General features: G+C 35.8%; 2 protein-coding genes across 2 annotated transcripts; one reads left to right on the top strand and one right to left on the bottom strand.

Moving 5' to 3' along the window:
- Positions 1 to 45: 45 nt before the first annotated feature.
- On the top strand, positions 46 to 2189 carry LOC107790199 (actin-like). Its single transcript, XM_016612104.2, has 5 exons — positions 46 to 197; positions 487 to 549; positions 636 to 1029; positions 1111 to 1724; positions 1957 to 2189. The coding sequence occupies exons 2-5, from the start codon at positions 502 to 504 to the stop codon at positions 2020 to 2022; spliced, it is 1122 nt and encodes a 373-aa protein (XP_016467590.2). The 5' UTR covers positions 46 to 197; positions 487 to 501; the 3' UTR covers positions 2023 to 2189.
- A 5752-nt stretch (positions 2190 to 7941) lies between these two features.
- LOC107790198 (putative protein phosphatase 2C 4) lies at positions 7942 to 11605 on the bottom strand. The gene is made up of 4 exons (XM_016612103.2): positions 9663 to 11605; positions 9424 to 9537; positions 8410 to 8674; positions 7942 to 8305 (listed from the first exon to the last, which is right to left on the bottom strand). The coding sequence occupies exons 1-4, from the start codon at positions 11325 to 11327 to the stop codon at positions 8190 to 8192; spliced, it is 2160 nt and encodes a 719-aa protein (XP_016467589.2). The 5' UTR covers positions 11328 to 11605; the 3' UTR covers positions 7942 to 8189.
- Between the last annotated feature and the right edge of the window lie 1111 nt (positions 11606 to 12716).

Below are 12716 nucleotides of genomic sequence, written 5' to 3'. Positions count from 1 at the left end.
CAGATGAGAGGATACGCAAGATTTTCGAAAGCAAGAAATGCGCTTTCCCCCAAAAACTTTGCACTTATAACCAATTTCTGCTTTAAAAGTTTCAGCTTTGGCTCATCATTTTCCCTCAGTTTTTCCTTTTCTTGTTCTATATTATTGGAACTAATTCCAGCCTGCTGTCCCAGGACCTCCACCTAAGCCCCCCAAAAGTAATGTTTCTCTTTCCATAGTTGTTTTTGCGAGGTGCTATATATGTTTTCTACGTTTGAATTTTGCTCCGTTATTGCTCCGTTATTATAACATATTAATTTGAAATTACGGTAGGAACTCAAATGCTGGATCCGCTTTTGGACTCTGATTAATCATGAAAAGGCGAATGTCAACCTCACCCTCACCCATTATAAGATTTTAGATTTGACAGTCTTATCTAGGCTAATTTCTTGTAATTCTCTTTTGCCTCAGTTCTTTCTAATTTGAGGCTTTCATTTTTGTTCATAGCTGTTATAGGAAAAAATGGCAGATGGTGAGGTTGTCTGTGATAATGGGACTGGAATGGTTAAGGTACCACCAAATAACATTCATTAAAATTCAACTCTATCCCAAGTCATAAAATTCCTCTTTTGATTTGTTTTAATGTCATTTAATAGGCTGGATTTGCTGGAGATGATGCTCCAAGAGCAGTATTCCCTAGCATTGTCGGTCGCCCTCGTCACACAGGAGTAATGGTAGGAATGGGCCAGAAAGATGCATATGTAGGAGATGAAGCTCAATCCAAACGTGGTATTCTCACATTAAAATACCCAATTGAGCACGGTATTGTTAGCAATTGGGATGACATGGAGAAAATTTGGCATCATACTTTTTACAACGAACTTCGTGTAGCTCCAGAGGAGCACCCTGTTCTACTCACTGAAGCACCTCTTAACCCAAAGGCTAATCGTGAAAAGATGACACAAATCATGTTTGAGACATTTAATACTCCTGCTATGTATGTTGCCATACAAGCCGTTCTATCCTTATACGCCAGTGGTCGTACAACAGGTGAGTTGACAGAAATTAGTTTTGTGACTTTACTGTAATGAACTGAACGTTTGCTGATCATTTAGGAAATTTCTAATGTAGGTATTGTCCTGGACTCTGGTGATGGTGTGAGTCACACTGTCCCAATCTACGAGGGATATGCTCTACCACATGCTATTTTACGTCTTGATTTGGCTGGTCGTGACCTTACTGATCACCTAATGAAAATCTTGACTGAGCGCGGTTACTCGTTTACCACCTCAGCTGAACGGGAAATAGTGAGGGACGTAAAGGAAAAGCTCTCATACATTGCTCTTGATTTCGAGCAAGAACTAGACACATCAAAGACTAGCTCTTCCGTTGAGAAGAGCTATGAGTTGCCTGATGGACAAGTTATTACAATTGGTTCTGAGCGTTTCCGATGCCCAGAAGTACTTTTCCAGCCTTCGATGATTGGAATGGAAGCCGCTGGCATTCATGAAACAACGTACAATTCGATCATGAAGTGTGATGTGGATATCAGGAAGGATCTTTATGGGAACATCGTACTTAGTGGTGGTTCGACTATGTTTAATGGAATTGCTGATAGAATGAGTAAAGAAATAACTGCATTGGCTCCAAGCAGCATGAAAATTAAGGTTGTAGCTCCACCAGAAAGGAAGTATAGTGTTTGGATTGGAGGTTCTATTTTGGCTTCTCTAAGTACCTTCCAACAGGTTAGTAAAATAATCTTGAAACTCGACTTAAAGCACTTATGTTTATTGTCATATTAGCACTTATGGTCTTAGTTTGCAAGTTTCATATGCGTATATGTTTCTGTTTCCTTCTATTACTCTCTGTCTCTTTGTTTATGTTTATTTTACTGTACTATTTTTGATTATGATTATAAATATATGCTACTATAAAAAGGTGGGAAAGACTAATTATGCGTTACACTTTGAAATGCAGATGTGGATTGCAAAGGCAGAGTACGATGAGTCTGGTCCCTCTATCGTCCACAGAAAATGCTTCTAATTCTTTATAACCGCGGGTAAAGGAATTTTCCAGAATTGGCAGAAAATCCAGCTCTTTTAGTGACATTCTTGTTGTGAACCTTTTTTTTTAATTGTAACACGAATTGTTTCCAAGTATCTGTATATTACATGCAGAAATATAAATACGACGTCCAATTAGTCTGAGAATGGTAGTGCCTAGAGCCGTCAAAATGGGCTTGGCCCATGAGGCCAGTCCAACCCAGCCCGCTACTTGGGTAGGGCTGGGTTGAAATTGTTGTAGCCCATTCAATATTGAGGCTTATAAGCCTGGCCCAAGTCAGCTGGCTGGGCCTGGGCTAGCCCGTGGGCCAAAAATTAATTAAATTCATATTTAAATATTTAAAAAAAGTAAAAACTAAAAAAATATTAACTATAATCCACATTTTCCACCCTTACCACCCTTAGAATTCTCATTTACCCTTCCATATCAACTAGAATTTATATTTTTGATATACATGTAGTATGGCAAGATTAGTTTTTCTTTTGCTTAATTAACAATGAACTAGGAAAGTTTTAAGTAGCCAATAGTAATTTTTTTCAAAAGAAATATTACTTTAAGTGGCCAATGATCAGTTTGGTTACATTAATATATTATTAATTATTAAATTGCTCTTCAGTATAGAAAAAGGTCAAGTTTTAATACCGAAAGAAAAATTGAAAAACACTAGCAAATTTCATGAATTTTAAAATTTTCATGGACTATAATGATGAAATCAATAAATAATGTTAAACCTAAATTAAAAAACTTTAACATATAAATTTATCGAAGCACTACCTCAATCTAAGGAAAGTGTAAGAAAAGTATTAAAAAAATATTCATGTAACGTTAAAAAAAGAAGAGCTAGAGATATAGAGAATTTGCATTCAATTACGAGATTCCTTATCAAATATCAAGATTCTTGTACACTCTAAATAAATAGAAGTCGTTCATATGATGAAAAGATTATGTCACGAAAAAATATCTAAAATTTGAAGAAATATTTTTTTCCTGAAAAAGTTGAAGGGCCGGCCCGCCCTAGCACGCGACCCTCTTAGGGCTGGGCTGGGCTGACCATTTTAAGGCCCATATAGATGGAGGGTCAGCCCGCCCTAGCCCATCAAATTTAAAAGCCCACGAGGCTTGGGCTGGGCTGGGCTAGCCTGTTTTGACAGCTCTAGTGCCCATTATAGTTTCACACTTGTGCTAATATATTAGCGTGATTTTTGGGGCTAGTCTGTGAAATATTGTGTCAAAGATGACTAAATATATAAGAAGATAAAATTTTGTAAGGTATTGTAATTAATACTTCTCTTCTCCACATCTTACAATGTTTAAGGACAAAATTGCAGCTTTTTCACTCTGCCTTGGCTGGAAAAAAAATTCCCTCTGAACTATTAAAAAAAATTACTGATTCTTACTGATAATTTTAGTGCATGCTGTGGAAGGGCAGTGGCAATGTAGTGCACTATATTGGTGTTATAAAGCTTGTAGTTGTTTGGCTCACCGTGACAATTGTCAACACGTTTGGCAATATTTTAGCAACTTAAGCCCAAGAAAATTACCTTATATAGTCATATTCCTTGAAAAGAGGAGAGATAATAGGAAAATATGAAGATTTTTATTTTGATTTCATGCAAATTGGTTACTGAACTAATGGAAATTGGTTAGAAAAGTCACCTTACTTTGTTTATTACCTAAAAGGCCACTTAATTTTGCACTTTGTAATCGAAAAGTCATTTTATGCGTTTAAACGATATTTGGCATTTTTCTTTTCAACCCAATCATTTAGAACAATTTTTCAGTTACAAAGGACTAAATAGAATGACATTTTAGTTACAAAACAAAGTAAAGTAACATTCCTAACCAATTTTCATTAATTCAGCAACTCCTCCAAAATGTATTCCTTACAAAAAAAAAAAAAACAAGGCAAAGCAGAAAGCAGATTTCAAATTTCTTTTCCTTGTCTCTTCTTCTTTTTCTGTTGGATTGAAGTTGTGTGTGAGTGACGTCATATATGTATATCATATTGTATACCGATGTGTCAATTTCCCTATAACTTTTGCTTCTCCTTTTGTTTCATGGGGTCTGGCGGTTTGCAATGCCCAAATATAGGGTCCAATAACGTATTCGGCCTCCACCCTTTATTCAAGCTCTATTAATAGTAACTTCTGTCATATGCTCTCAAACTAAAATCCGTTGTCAAACTAGATTTTTGAACCAAACCAAAGATCTACTAAAATAGCTATTTTCGTGTCACTATACAAGTTTTGACTCGTTTAAATAAGTTCGGGCGAAAATAACTTTTGGGTCAATAGTTAGAGTTCATTTCCCGTCAGATTGCCAGAAGATTTGCCTTACCACAACTCAGGGTGGATCACCAGGAGTTAAGTACAATACATCATGGCGGATTATAAGGAGTTTCTGATAGATTTGCTTATTGCGAGTTCACACGAATCATCAAAAGTTTAATATATATGTTTCCTTATCCAGAGAAGTCAACACCCTTTGATTCACTTTATCACCAACCGTTGATGCACTTTGTTATCAACACCCAATTTTGTTAAAGCACATATCTCCAATGCACGTTGATGCACTTTGTCACCAACTGTTGATGCACTTTGTCACCAATACCCAATTTTGTTGAAGCACCTGTCTCCAACTCACGTTGATGCACTTTGTCACCAACCGTTGATGCACTTTGTCACCAACACTCAATTTTATTGAAGCACCTGTCTTCAACTCCCAACTTTTTCAAACCTCTCTCCAACATTTAGAGAAGAGTTTCTTCCTCTTGCTATATTTGTTTGCCCCTCTTTAAATTTACTTTTTTTTCTTGAATCTGTTTTAAAACTTTTCATTGAATAGTCTAATTCTGTTAACAACTATCTATAATTTTACCAATATATTTTTTGGCTAGACGGGCGGCACACATTGTTTAGCGCTGCCCGCCGGCAGCGAAAGCTACTTGATTCTGTCAAAATCGTAGAACCTCTAATACCAATATGAAGGAGAATAGTTTATTATAACTCACTGAAAGCTCTCTACAATTCTCACAAATCTCCACACGTAAATAAGCTATCAATACCCCTATTTATAAAAGTATGAAACATATTTCAACTAAAAACAGAAAAGTCTATTTCTATATTTATTCTAACTGTAAATCATATTTAGGCATGAATAAAATAAACTAAATCCTAAATAACTAAGGTTTCCTATTACAATTTTTGAATTAGTTTTCCCAACATGTTGTATTTTTAGAACAAATTATTTATAAATTCTGGCGGATATCCAGGAGTTTCTAATGGATTTGTCAACACATTTTTGTTCAAAATTGATCCAAATTTGTCGAAATCAACTCCAAAATTTGACATCGACTTCTAATACCAAACCCAATAATTTCTATTGTATGGTTTAGTTCGACAAATTAACCTTCAAAAATCAATAGACTCATTTGTTTTTGTTTTTTTTAATCAACAATCCACAAAGTCCAACGGGTCTTCATTTTTACACAACATAACACATATAAAGAAGACGAAAAAGGAGGAGGAGGAGGAGGTTAAGTTCTGATGGATTTTTATTTTTTTGGGAACTTCTCTTAACAAGACAAAAATTAAATATCGATCCTTAAAAATAACATCGGGTGAAAATTCTTGCAAAAACAATGTGGAAAGAGGAAGCTGGATTTTCGTGTGTGTTTGTTACGACGCAAAATATCAATCTTTATTAGAAAGTCTTATCAAAACACTATTAGAATTGATAATATTTTTTTCCTAGAAAAATATTTCGACTTTCCAAGCAACCATAAGAAGTCATTTTCAGAAAACGTATTTTTCTTTTCCATAAAGTAAGAAATTTTCGAAAAATATCTTCCGCCTCAGCAAAAAAATTTCCTAATATCTGAAACGACATTATCAATGGAAATATGCACATTTAAAATATGCATACGAAGGATTGAAATACCCAAGAACGATTTAGGCACGAGCAAAAAATTTCAGCAAAAGCTATATATATAAGAAATTTATTAAACTATGGAGAGAACTTGGAGGCTTTTTCACAACTCATAAACTCTTGAATCTCTCTACAGCGTAGCTACCTCTCCATAATATAAAATATATAGTAGCACTCCTATTTATAATACTACAAAACAAAAACCTATTCCAATATAAAACTGGTAAACAAATCCTAATAAGACATGAATTAAACAAACTACCAAATATCAAATCCTAGATAACTTAGGAATACTAATTAATCTTGGTTTAATTTCCAACAACATATACTTATTATCGTCCACGATCAATGTTTTCTTATCAAGTCTGTCCAGCTTCGTGAATATGTTGAATACGAAGATACAAAATGTAGTTTTTATAGTTCAATAATCAATTTTGAGTATTTTTTAAAGTGATTTAATTCTACAATTGCTTGAAGCTAGATCCTAATTATCATCTGCTTCAATGTTTCTGGATTGTTCTCTTTGAGACAAAATGTTGACTCGAAGAATGGACCATAGACGTGCAATTTTTCCGTCCATAAAATCCCATGCCAAAAGTTCCTAGTTTTTCAACTCATACGCGATATGCCATAAATTTACAAAAAAAATCAAGGGGTTTCAGTTGACATTATTTAATGCAAGAAACTGAATTTTGAAAAATTTGTCTAAGTTTCAGGATTGATCACTAAAGTTAGCAGCAACATACCTGAAATGTTGGCCCCAAAATTTATGACAAATGACAGGTTTTCTTATTTATTGTTGATGAATTTGATACTCCAACTTCTTCTTCTCCTACTACTGCTACTCAACCTTCCCACCCAACTGCATTTTGCATTTACTACCCAAATTAAAAGATTGGTTAGCAGTTAGCCATAAGGGATGATTACATAACCCAGAATAGCTCTGAACCTGCTGCTATATTTTTCTCTGACTCAGCTTGGCCATTCCTATTTCATGCAGAGTTACGTTGGTGGTTATAGAAGCTCAGGAAGTCATAAATACATACGTAGCGGTTCAGGGTTCAATTCTAACGGAGACAAAAAAAATGCTAAATGATTTATTCTCTTCTACCTAAGTTTTGGTGGACAGAGTTATCAAAAATATGTTGGTGACAAATAGCAGATACTGAACAAAATAGTCAAACGCGCGCAACGACTCAGAAAAATATCGTCCTGATGTTATCTTTAAAAAAAGAAGTATATAAGTAGAAATTTCAAATATCAGGAATATAAAGTTTGATCCACGTAAGAATGACAAAGAAAAATCATAAAGACAAAAACACCAGAACAAAAAAGCAGATAAGAAATTGATTGCATGCCGCGTCGTTAAGACTAAGGAGAATTAATTGACTTGACTTACTTTAGGTGCTGACTTTAATTTGCACAAGTCATTTAGAATGAATATGCCTATTGAAAAGAACAAAAAGATTTAGAAAAACAGGTACAGACGTATAATTTTGAAGTTTGAACATAATTCAAGTCCCATGAAACACGGGAGGTACTAATAGACAGACCATACAATTATTATAGTCAAAAGTTGCAAAGCCAAGCATTAGAAAAAGACTTACAAATTCTTCTTCTTCCTTTTTATAATCAAAAAGACTTTAAACCTTGTTAATGAGTTTATGGGAAATGCAATAACATGCAAAAGTGTGAGTTCCAACCAAGAGGTCGTGAGTTCGAGTCACCCCAAGAGCAAAGTGGGGAGTTATTGGAAGGAAGGATGTCAAGGGTCTATTGGAAACAGTCTCTCTACCTCAGGGTAGGGGTAAGGTCTGCGTACACACTACCCTCCTCAGACCGCACTAGTTGGATTATACTGAATTGTTGTTGTTGCAATAACATGCAAAAGATGTGGTATTGATTTGCTGCTGCAAGTTGAACAAAGAATGGTGACCTGAGTACAGAAATTGAAAATTTTGGAGAACATTCTTTAATTTCTTAGAGATGTCATTTATTAGAGAAATTACAATTTATATGACAGCTTATAAACGGATAAAGAGTTCATCTAAATACCTTTACAATCCCATCACCACTACATTTTACAACTAAGACATCACTGGTTCCAGGGCTTAGCTGCTATTTTACAAAATGGTGACAAGGAAAGAACAAAAATTGGATGTTTGATTGTCACTTTGAATAGCTCTATCCGATTTTATCTTCTTATTTTTTTTCCCTACTTACGCACTGGATCTCCATATTCTCCCCTCCAACGAAATAACAATAATTGAAACATCATCATGGTACCGGCGTCTATCCCCTTGTGGAATTTCAAGCAACTCGTGAAACTCCAAACCTGAAATGAAACACAATCACACGGTTCAGACTAGTTCTCCGATAAATTTACATCTTTTTCCCTTAGGACCAATTCAAGCATTTTGCATCTGTAAAAGTAATTACCAGCTCTTTTGGCCGCACGAAACAATACTTTCTCAATAAGATGTTGTGCAGGATCTCCATCAGGTGACCATGAGATGAAATGTTCAACTTCTAAAACAGCTTCTTCATTTGTGAAGTACTGATAAAGCCCATCAGATGACAGTATCAAAAACCTGTCTCTCGGCCCTAATCTGTGATGATGGAGAGATGGTAGACAACTGATGTAGGGAGAAGTTCCAATATAATCAATTCTGAACATCTCCAGAAGCGCATTGTTCCATTTAGGCTGCAGGGAGTGAGCAGTTTAAAGTTAGTTATCTAGTCGAGCATAAGTAAAGAATCAAAAGCAGAGGATATGTTTTAATCTTTCCTCAATAAGAAGCGATTCAGCAATTTGACTATCTCCAACATGATAATTGCGTTTGACAAACTATAAAGTTGTTGGAGCTAAAACATTTATTCTGTTATGGTTTATAAGTTCTTAACCAGTATTAATCTGATTAAGGGGAGCATCGCATTCTGATAGCAAACCACCAATAGATCCTTAACAGAAAAGAGCATTGTATATTAGATGCCAAATGAAAATTTAGTATGTCCTGTAGCCAGCAAATGGCACTTCAGAAGTCAAAGAAGAAACATTCAAATTTTAGTTCTGTTTTTCTATCATTAGACAAAAATAAATGTACCAGTACTTGGAAGTAAACTATTCATGCTTTTAAGGTGTATACTATAGCAAAAGAAGTTGTTAAATGCAAAATGTTTGATCACAAGAACAACACAACGTATGCTAACAAGTAGCATGTTGCCGAATATGCCTTCAAATTAGAGAGAAAAGTAGCTTTTGCCATGTGTTGAAAAGGTTTATGAAAAAGCATAAACTTTGTTCTCAACAAGAAATATCAATTCATATGGAGTGAATAAAGCTAGCATTCTTTCACAAGCACAAAGGGAATCAAAAACACATCTTTTTTTTCCCTACTATATTCTCAAGGGTTGACTTGTAAACAAGCTAAAAAAGCAAATATTCCATAGTACCTGTTTCAGGAAACCAGCACCAAAAGCCCGGGTAACCTTCAAAGAACCTTTCACGCGGTCATTCATCAAAGCATATGCATCATCTGGATGTTCACTTCTTATTCTTTGAACTTCCTGAAACACAACACAAAAAACCAAGTTGACCAATCAATCGAAAAAAAGGATTTTTTTGTTTTATCAAGGATAGATCACAAAGAACTTTAAAAAGACATCTAAAATCTAAAATTAGATAAGCACACCTCTTCCACAGATGTACTATGATCTGTACTAAGCTGACTAGCAGTTAAATTAGGTATACTGTTCGACTCATCACCATCTAAAAGCTCAAGATCATTCAAAGTCTCTTCATTGATCCGCTCCAAATCTTGGCTCCAGAGATTAGGCTCCTTCTTCTGAGCTAACACAGCTCGACTATCGCCTACATTCATCACATAAACATCCTCCCCCTTCATTAACATAACAAGAACACAAGAACCCATCAAAGCTAACTCAGGATTTTCCATAACCATCCTATCAGCTAGATCCAAATATGCCTCTTCTGTTTTCTTCAGTGCTTGAGAAAGAGCTTTCAAAACATCTTCATGATTAACTGATCCTGATCCATTAGAACCATTTCCATTCAGCTGCTCCTTCAATCTCCTATCAAGTTCTAATCTTTCCCTATCCCATTCACACCGCCACCTCCTCTGATTTTCTTCCCATTTCTTTGCTAATCCTCTGTACTTACTCTTTGAAACCTTCCCCCTCTTTTTCTTTAACCGCGAATCGAAATAAAGATCCTCTCTTGCTGAAGGATAATTCTCTTGTTCAACGCATCTTGAACAACCATCTTTAGTCCTATCCCTTGTAAAATCATCATCACAAATCTGATTTGATTCCTCTTTCACTTCCATACTCGAAGCTGGGATTGTACTATTATCAGTATTAGATGAATCTGACTTGTCATCCCACAACAATCCCTTGAGTTCTTTGTGAACAGCTGGGTACAAATTAGTTACTAAAAAATCAGGTGCATCAGGACCATTAAATCCATCATAAATCCCAACAAAAACCCAACCATGTTCCTCAGAAACTACAACATGAACACGATCTTCACCAGCTTTCCCTTGAGCCCACTGAAGATTCTGATTTTCTAACGAGTCATCATCATCCAAGCTGCACTCACTGCTGAAGTTCACACTGCTGATTGTCAATTCGTTCTGCTTCTCAGAACCCACTATCCAATCACTTTCTTTCACTGAAATTGACCCTTTAATCGGTGCAACAATTGAATTTTGACCTCTTGATAAGGTCTTTGAAATAGCTCTTTGGAGGACCCGGATAAAAGACCCTTTTCTTGCTCTGGATCGAAGAGCAAAACCATGTGAATAACTTCTTTGGAACTGATCAGGACAATAGCTTCTTTCAAGAGGGCCCGAATAAAGACCACGATCGAGGGGGCCCGATTGAAATCCCCTCTCAATCGGGCCGGACATGAAGCCACGTTCAACCGGGCCGGGACCTGAAATAAGCCCCGAAGTCGAAAGCGGGCCGGAGTGGATAGAGGAGTTTCTCGGAATTGGCTGAAGAGGTATTGAAGCAAAGGAGGTGGACCCCTCAAAGGCCGAAGACCTATCGATGCTGTTGTAAGAATACAGATCGACGAACGCCGTGGACAGCGGCGTGGAGGTGTTGGCACTGACGGAGGCGCCGGAGATTGACCGGAAAGTGGTGGTCTCCTCGGAGTGAACCTTGGAGGACGAAATTCGGGTCGGGTCGGGCCTGACGTAGCAGAAGGAGTGACCCAGGTCTTCAAGTGGGTCGGAAATCATTAAGGGGAAATCCTTCCGGCGACGGGACTCGACGGCGCAGCCGCCGCCGCCGCTGGTGAAGCAGACGCTGAGCTTTCCTACACCGTTACCCATTTAAAGAAAAAAGCCTCTAAAACTAATAGAACCAAAGAGAAATTTCAGATTTTGTGGTTTTGTTAAACCTTTCAAAAAGCCCTCAAAGATTCATTTGTGTTAAGTGTGAAGAGAGAAAAATGGGAGAAATGAGCAAAAAAAGAAGAGGTGAAGGAGAGAGAGAGAGAGAGGCGTTGACTTTTGGTTGGGAGGAGGTGTATGTTTGAAATATAAGTATGAAAGCATAGTAGTAACTCTTGGCGTTGGTCATTTGTTTGGTTATTCTAACAATTTAATGTGTGGTTTTTCCGATTTTCGTTTTAATTTTAGGCCTTTAGTGTGTGGGAGGCGTTGACGTGAAGCTCTGGACCCTGACCTTTAACCCCAAAACGTCACCCTATCCTGACCCCTGACTATTACAGCCAAATTACAACACTCTATGTAACAAGTTTCTTCGTTCTTGACGCAATTTGATTCCAAACAAATTTAGAAAAAGAATTTTTTGTAAAACTTTTTAATACTAAACATGCTACTATAATACTTGATCTGGTTATAAGTCTTTTAAACATATGGCCAGAAATATGTTATATTATAATATTTTTATAGCTTTAAAAAATTATTAACGATAAGAATGACAGAGAAAATATTTTATCTAACACCACATGTATGTTATTTCGTTGTAATATAGTCAAATATAAATTCTCTTAGTAAAAATATTTTAATCTTAACCAAGGGTTAGTATGAAATGTTCTTATGTTAATACATTGCGTATTCCCAATGTTAAGCCTATCCCAGGAATTTTAACCCATTCACAATCCAAATAAAAGTTACAATTTTACGATATGCTTTGAATAACTTCTAAAGCATTTTCAAAATCTAAAACCTGGCCAAATCCAGAGTCTTGGGAATATGTCTTTTCCTTTGAGTAATTCTAACACAATTTTGTACAATTCCTCCCCGTTCGTTCGCATATGTAAATTTTTTTATAAAAAAAATATATACACTATCCGTTCACTTTTACTTAATACGTTTGGGCTTTTTACGGCCCTTAAGAAATAATAAATTAAGTTCATAATTTATCATGATATACATATTAATTGATGCATATTTTATTGAATTTGAGAAAATAATTTGAAATGAGTAATAAATATTATGGGTATAATAGAAAAAAAATTATCTTCTCTTAATATACGTAAATTAACAAATAAAAATAAAAATCTAATTTTAATATACATATCAAGTAAAAATGAACGAAGGGGTATATACTAAAGAAAAAATTAGACAATAATAGTAAGGGGAGGGGTTGGTATTGTTCACGTCCTACTAGAGCGAGTGCGGGATCAGTTCAATGCTATTGTGTTAACAATCGAAAAAGTCAAAAGATCGCAGCCCAGTTAATACTTCTAGGAA

The sequence above is a fragment of the Nicotiana tabacum genome, chromosome 8 (genome assembly GCF_000715075.1).
Source record: "Nicotiana tabacum cultivar K326 chromosome 8, ASM71507v2, whole genome shotgun sequence".
In the NCBI taxonomy this organism is placed as follows: Eukaryota; Viridiplantae; Streptophyta; class Magnoliopsida; order Solanales; family Solanaceae; genus Nicotiana; species Nicotiana tabacum.
Note: the sequence above shows the minus strand (reverse complement) of the source record. Positions and strands in the feature narration are given on the sequence as shown.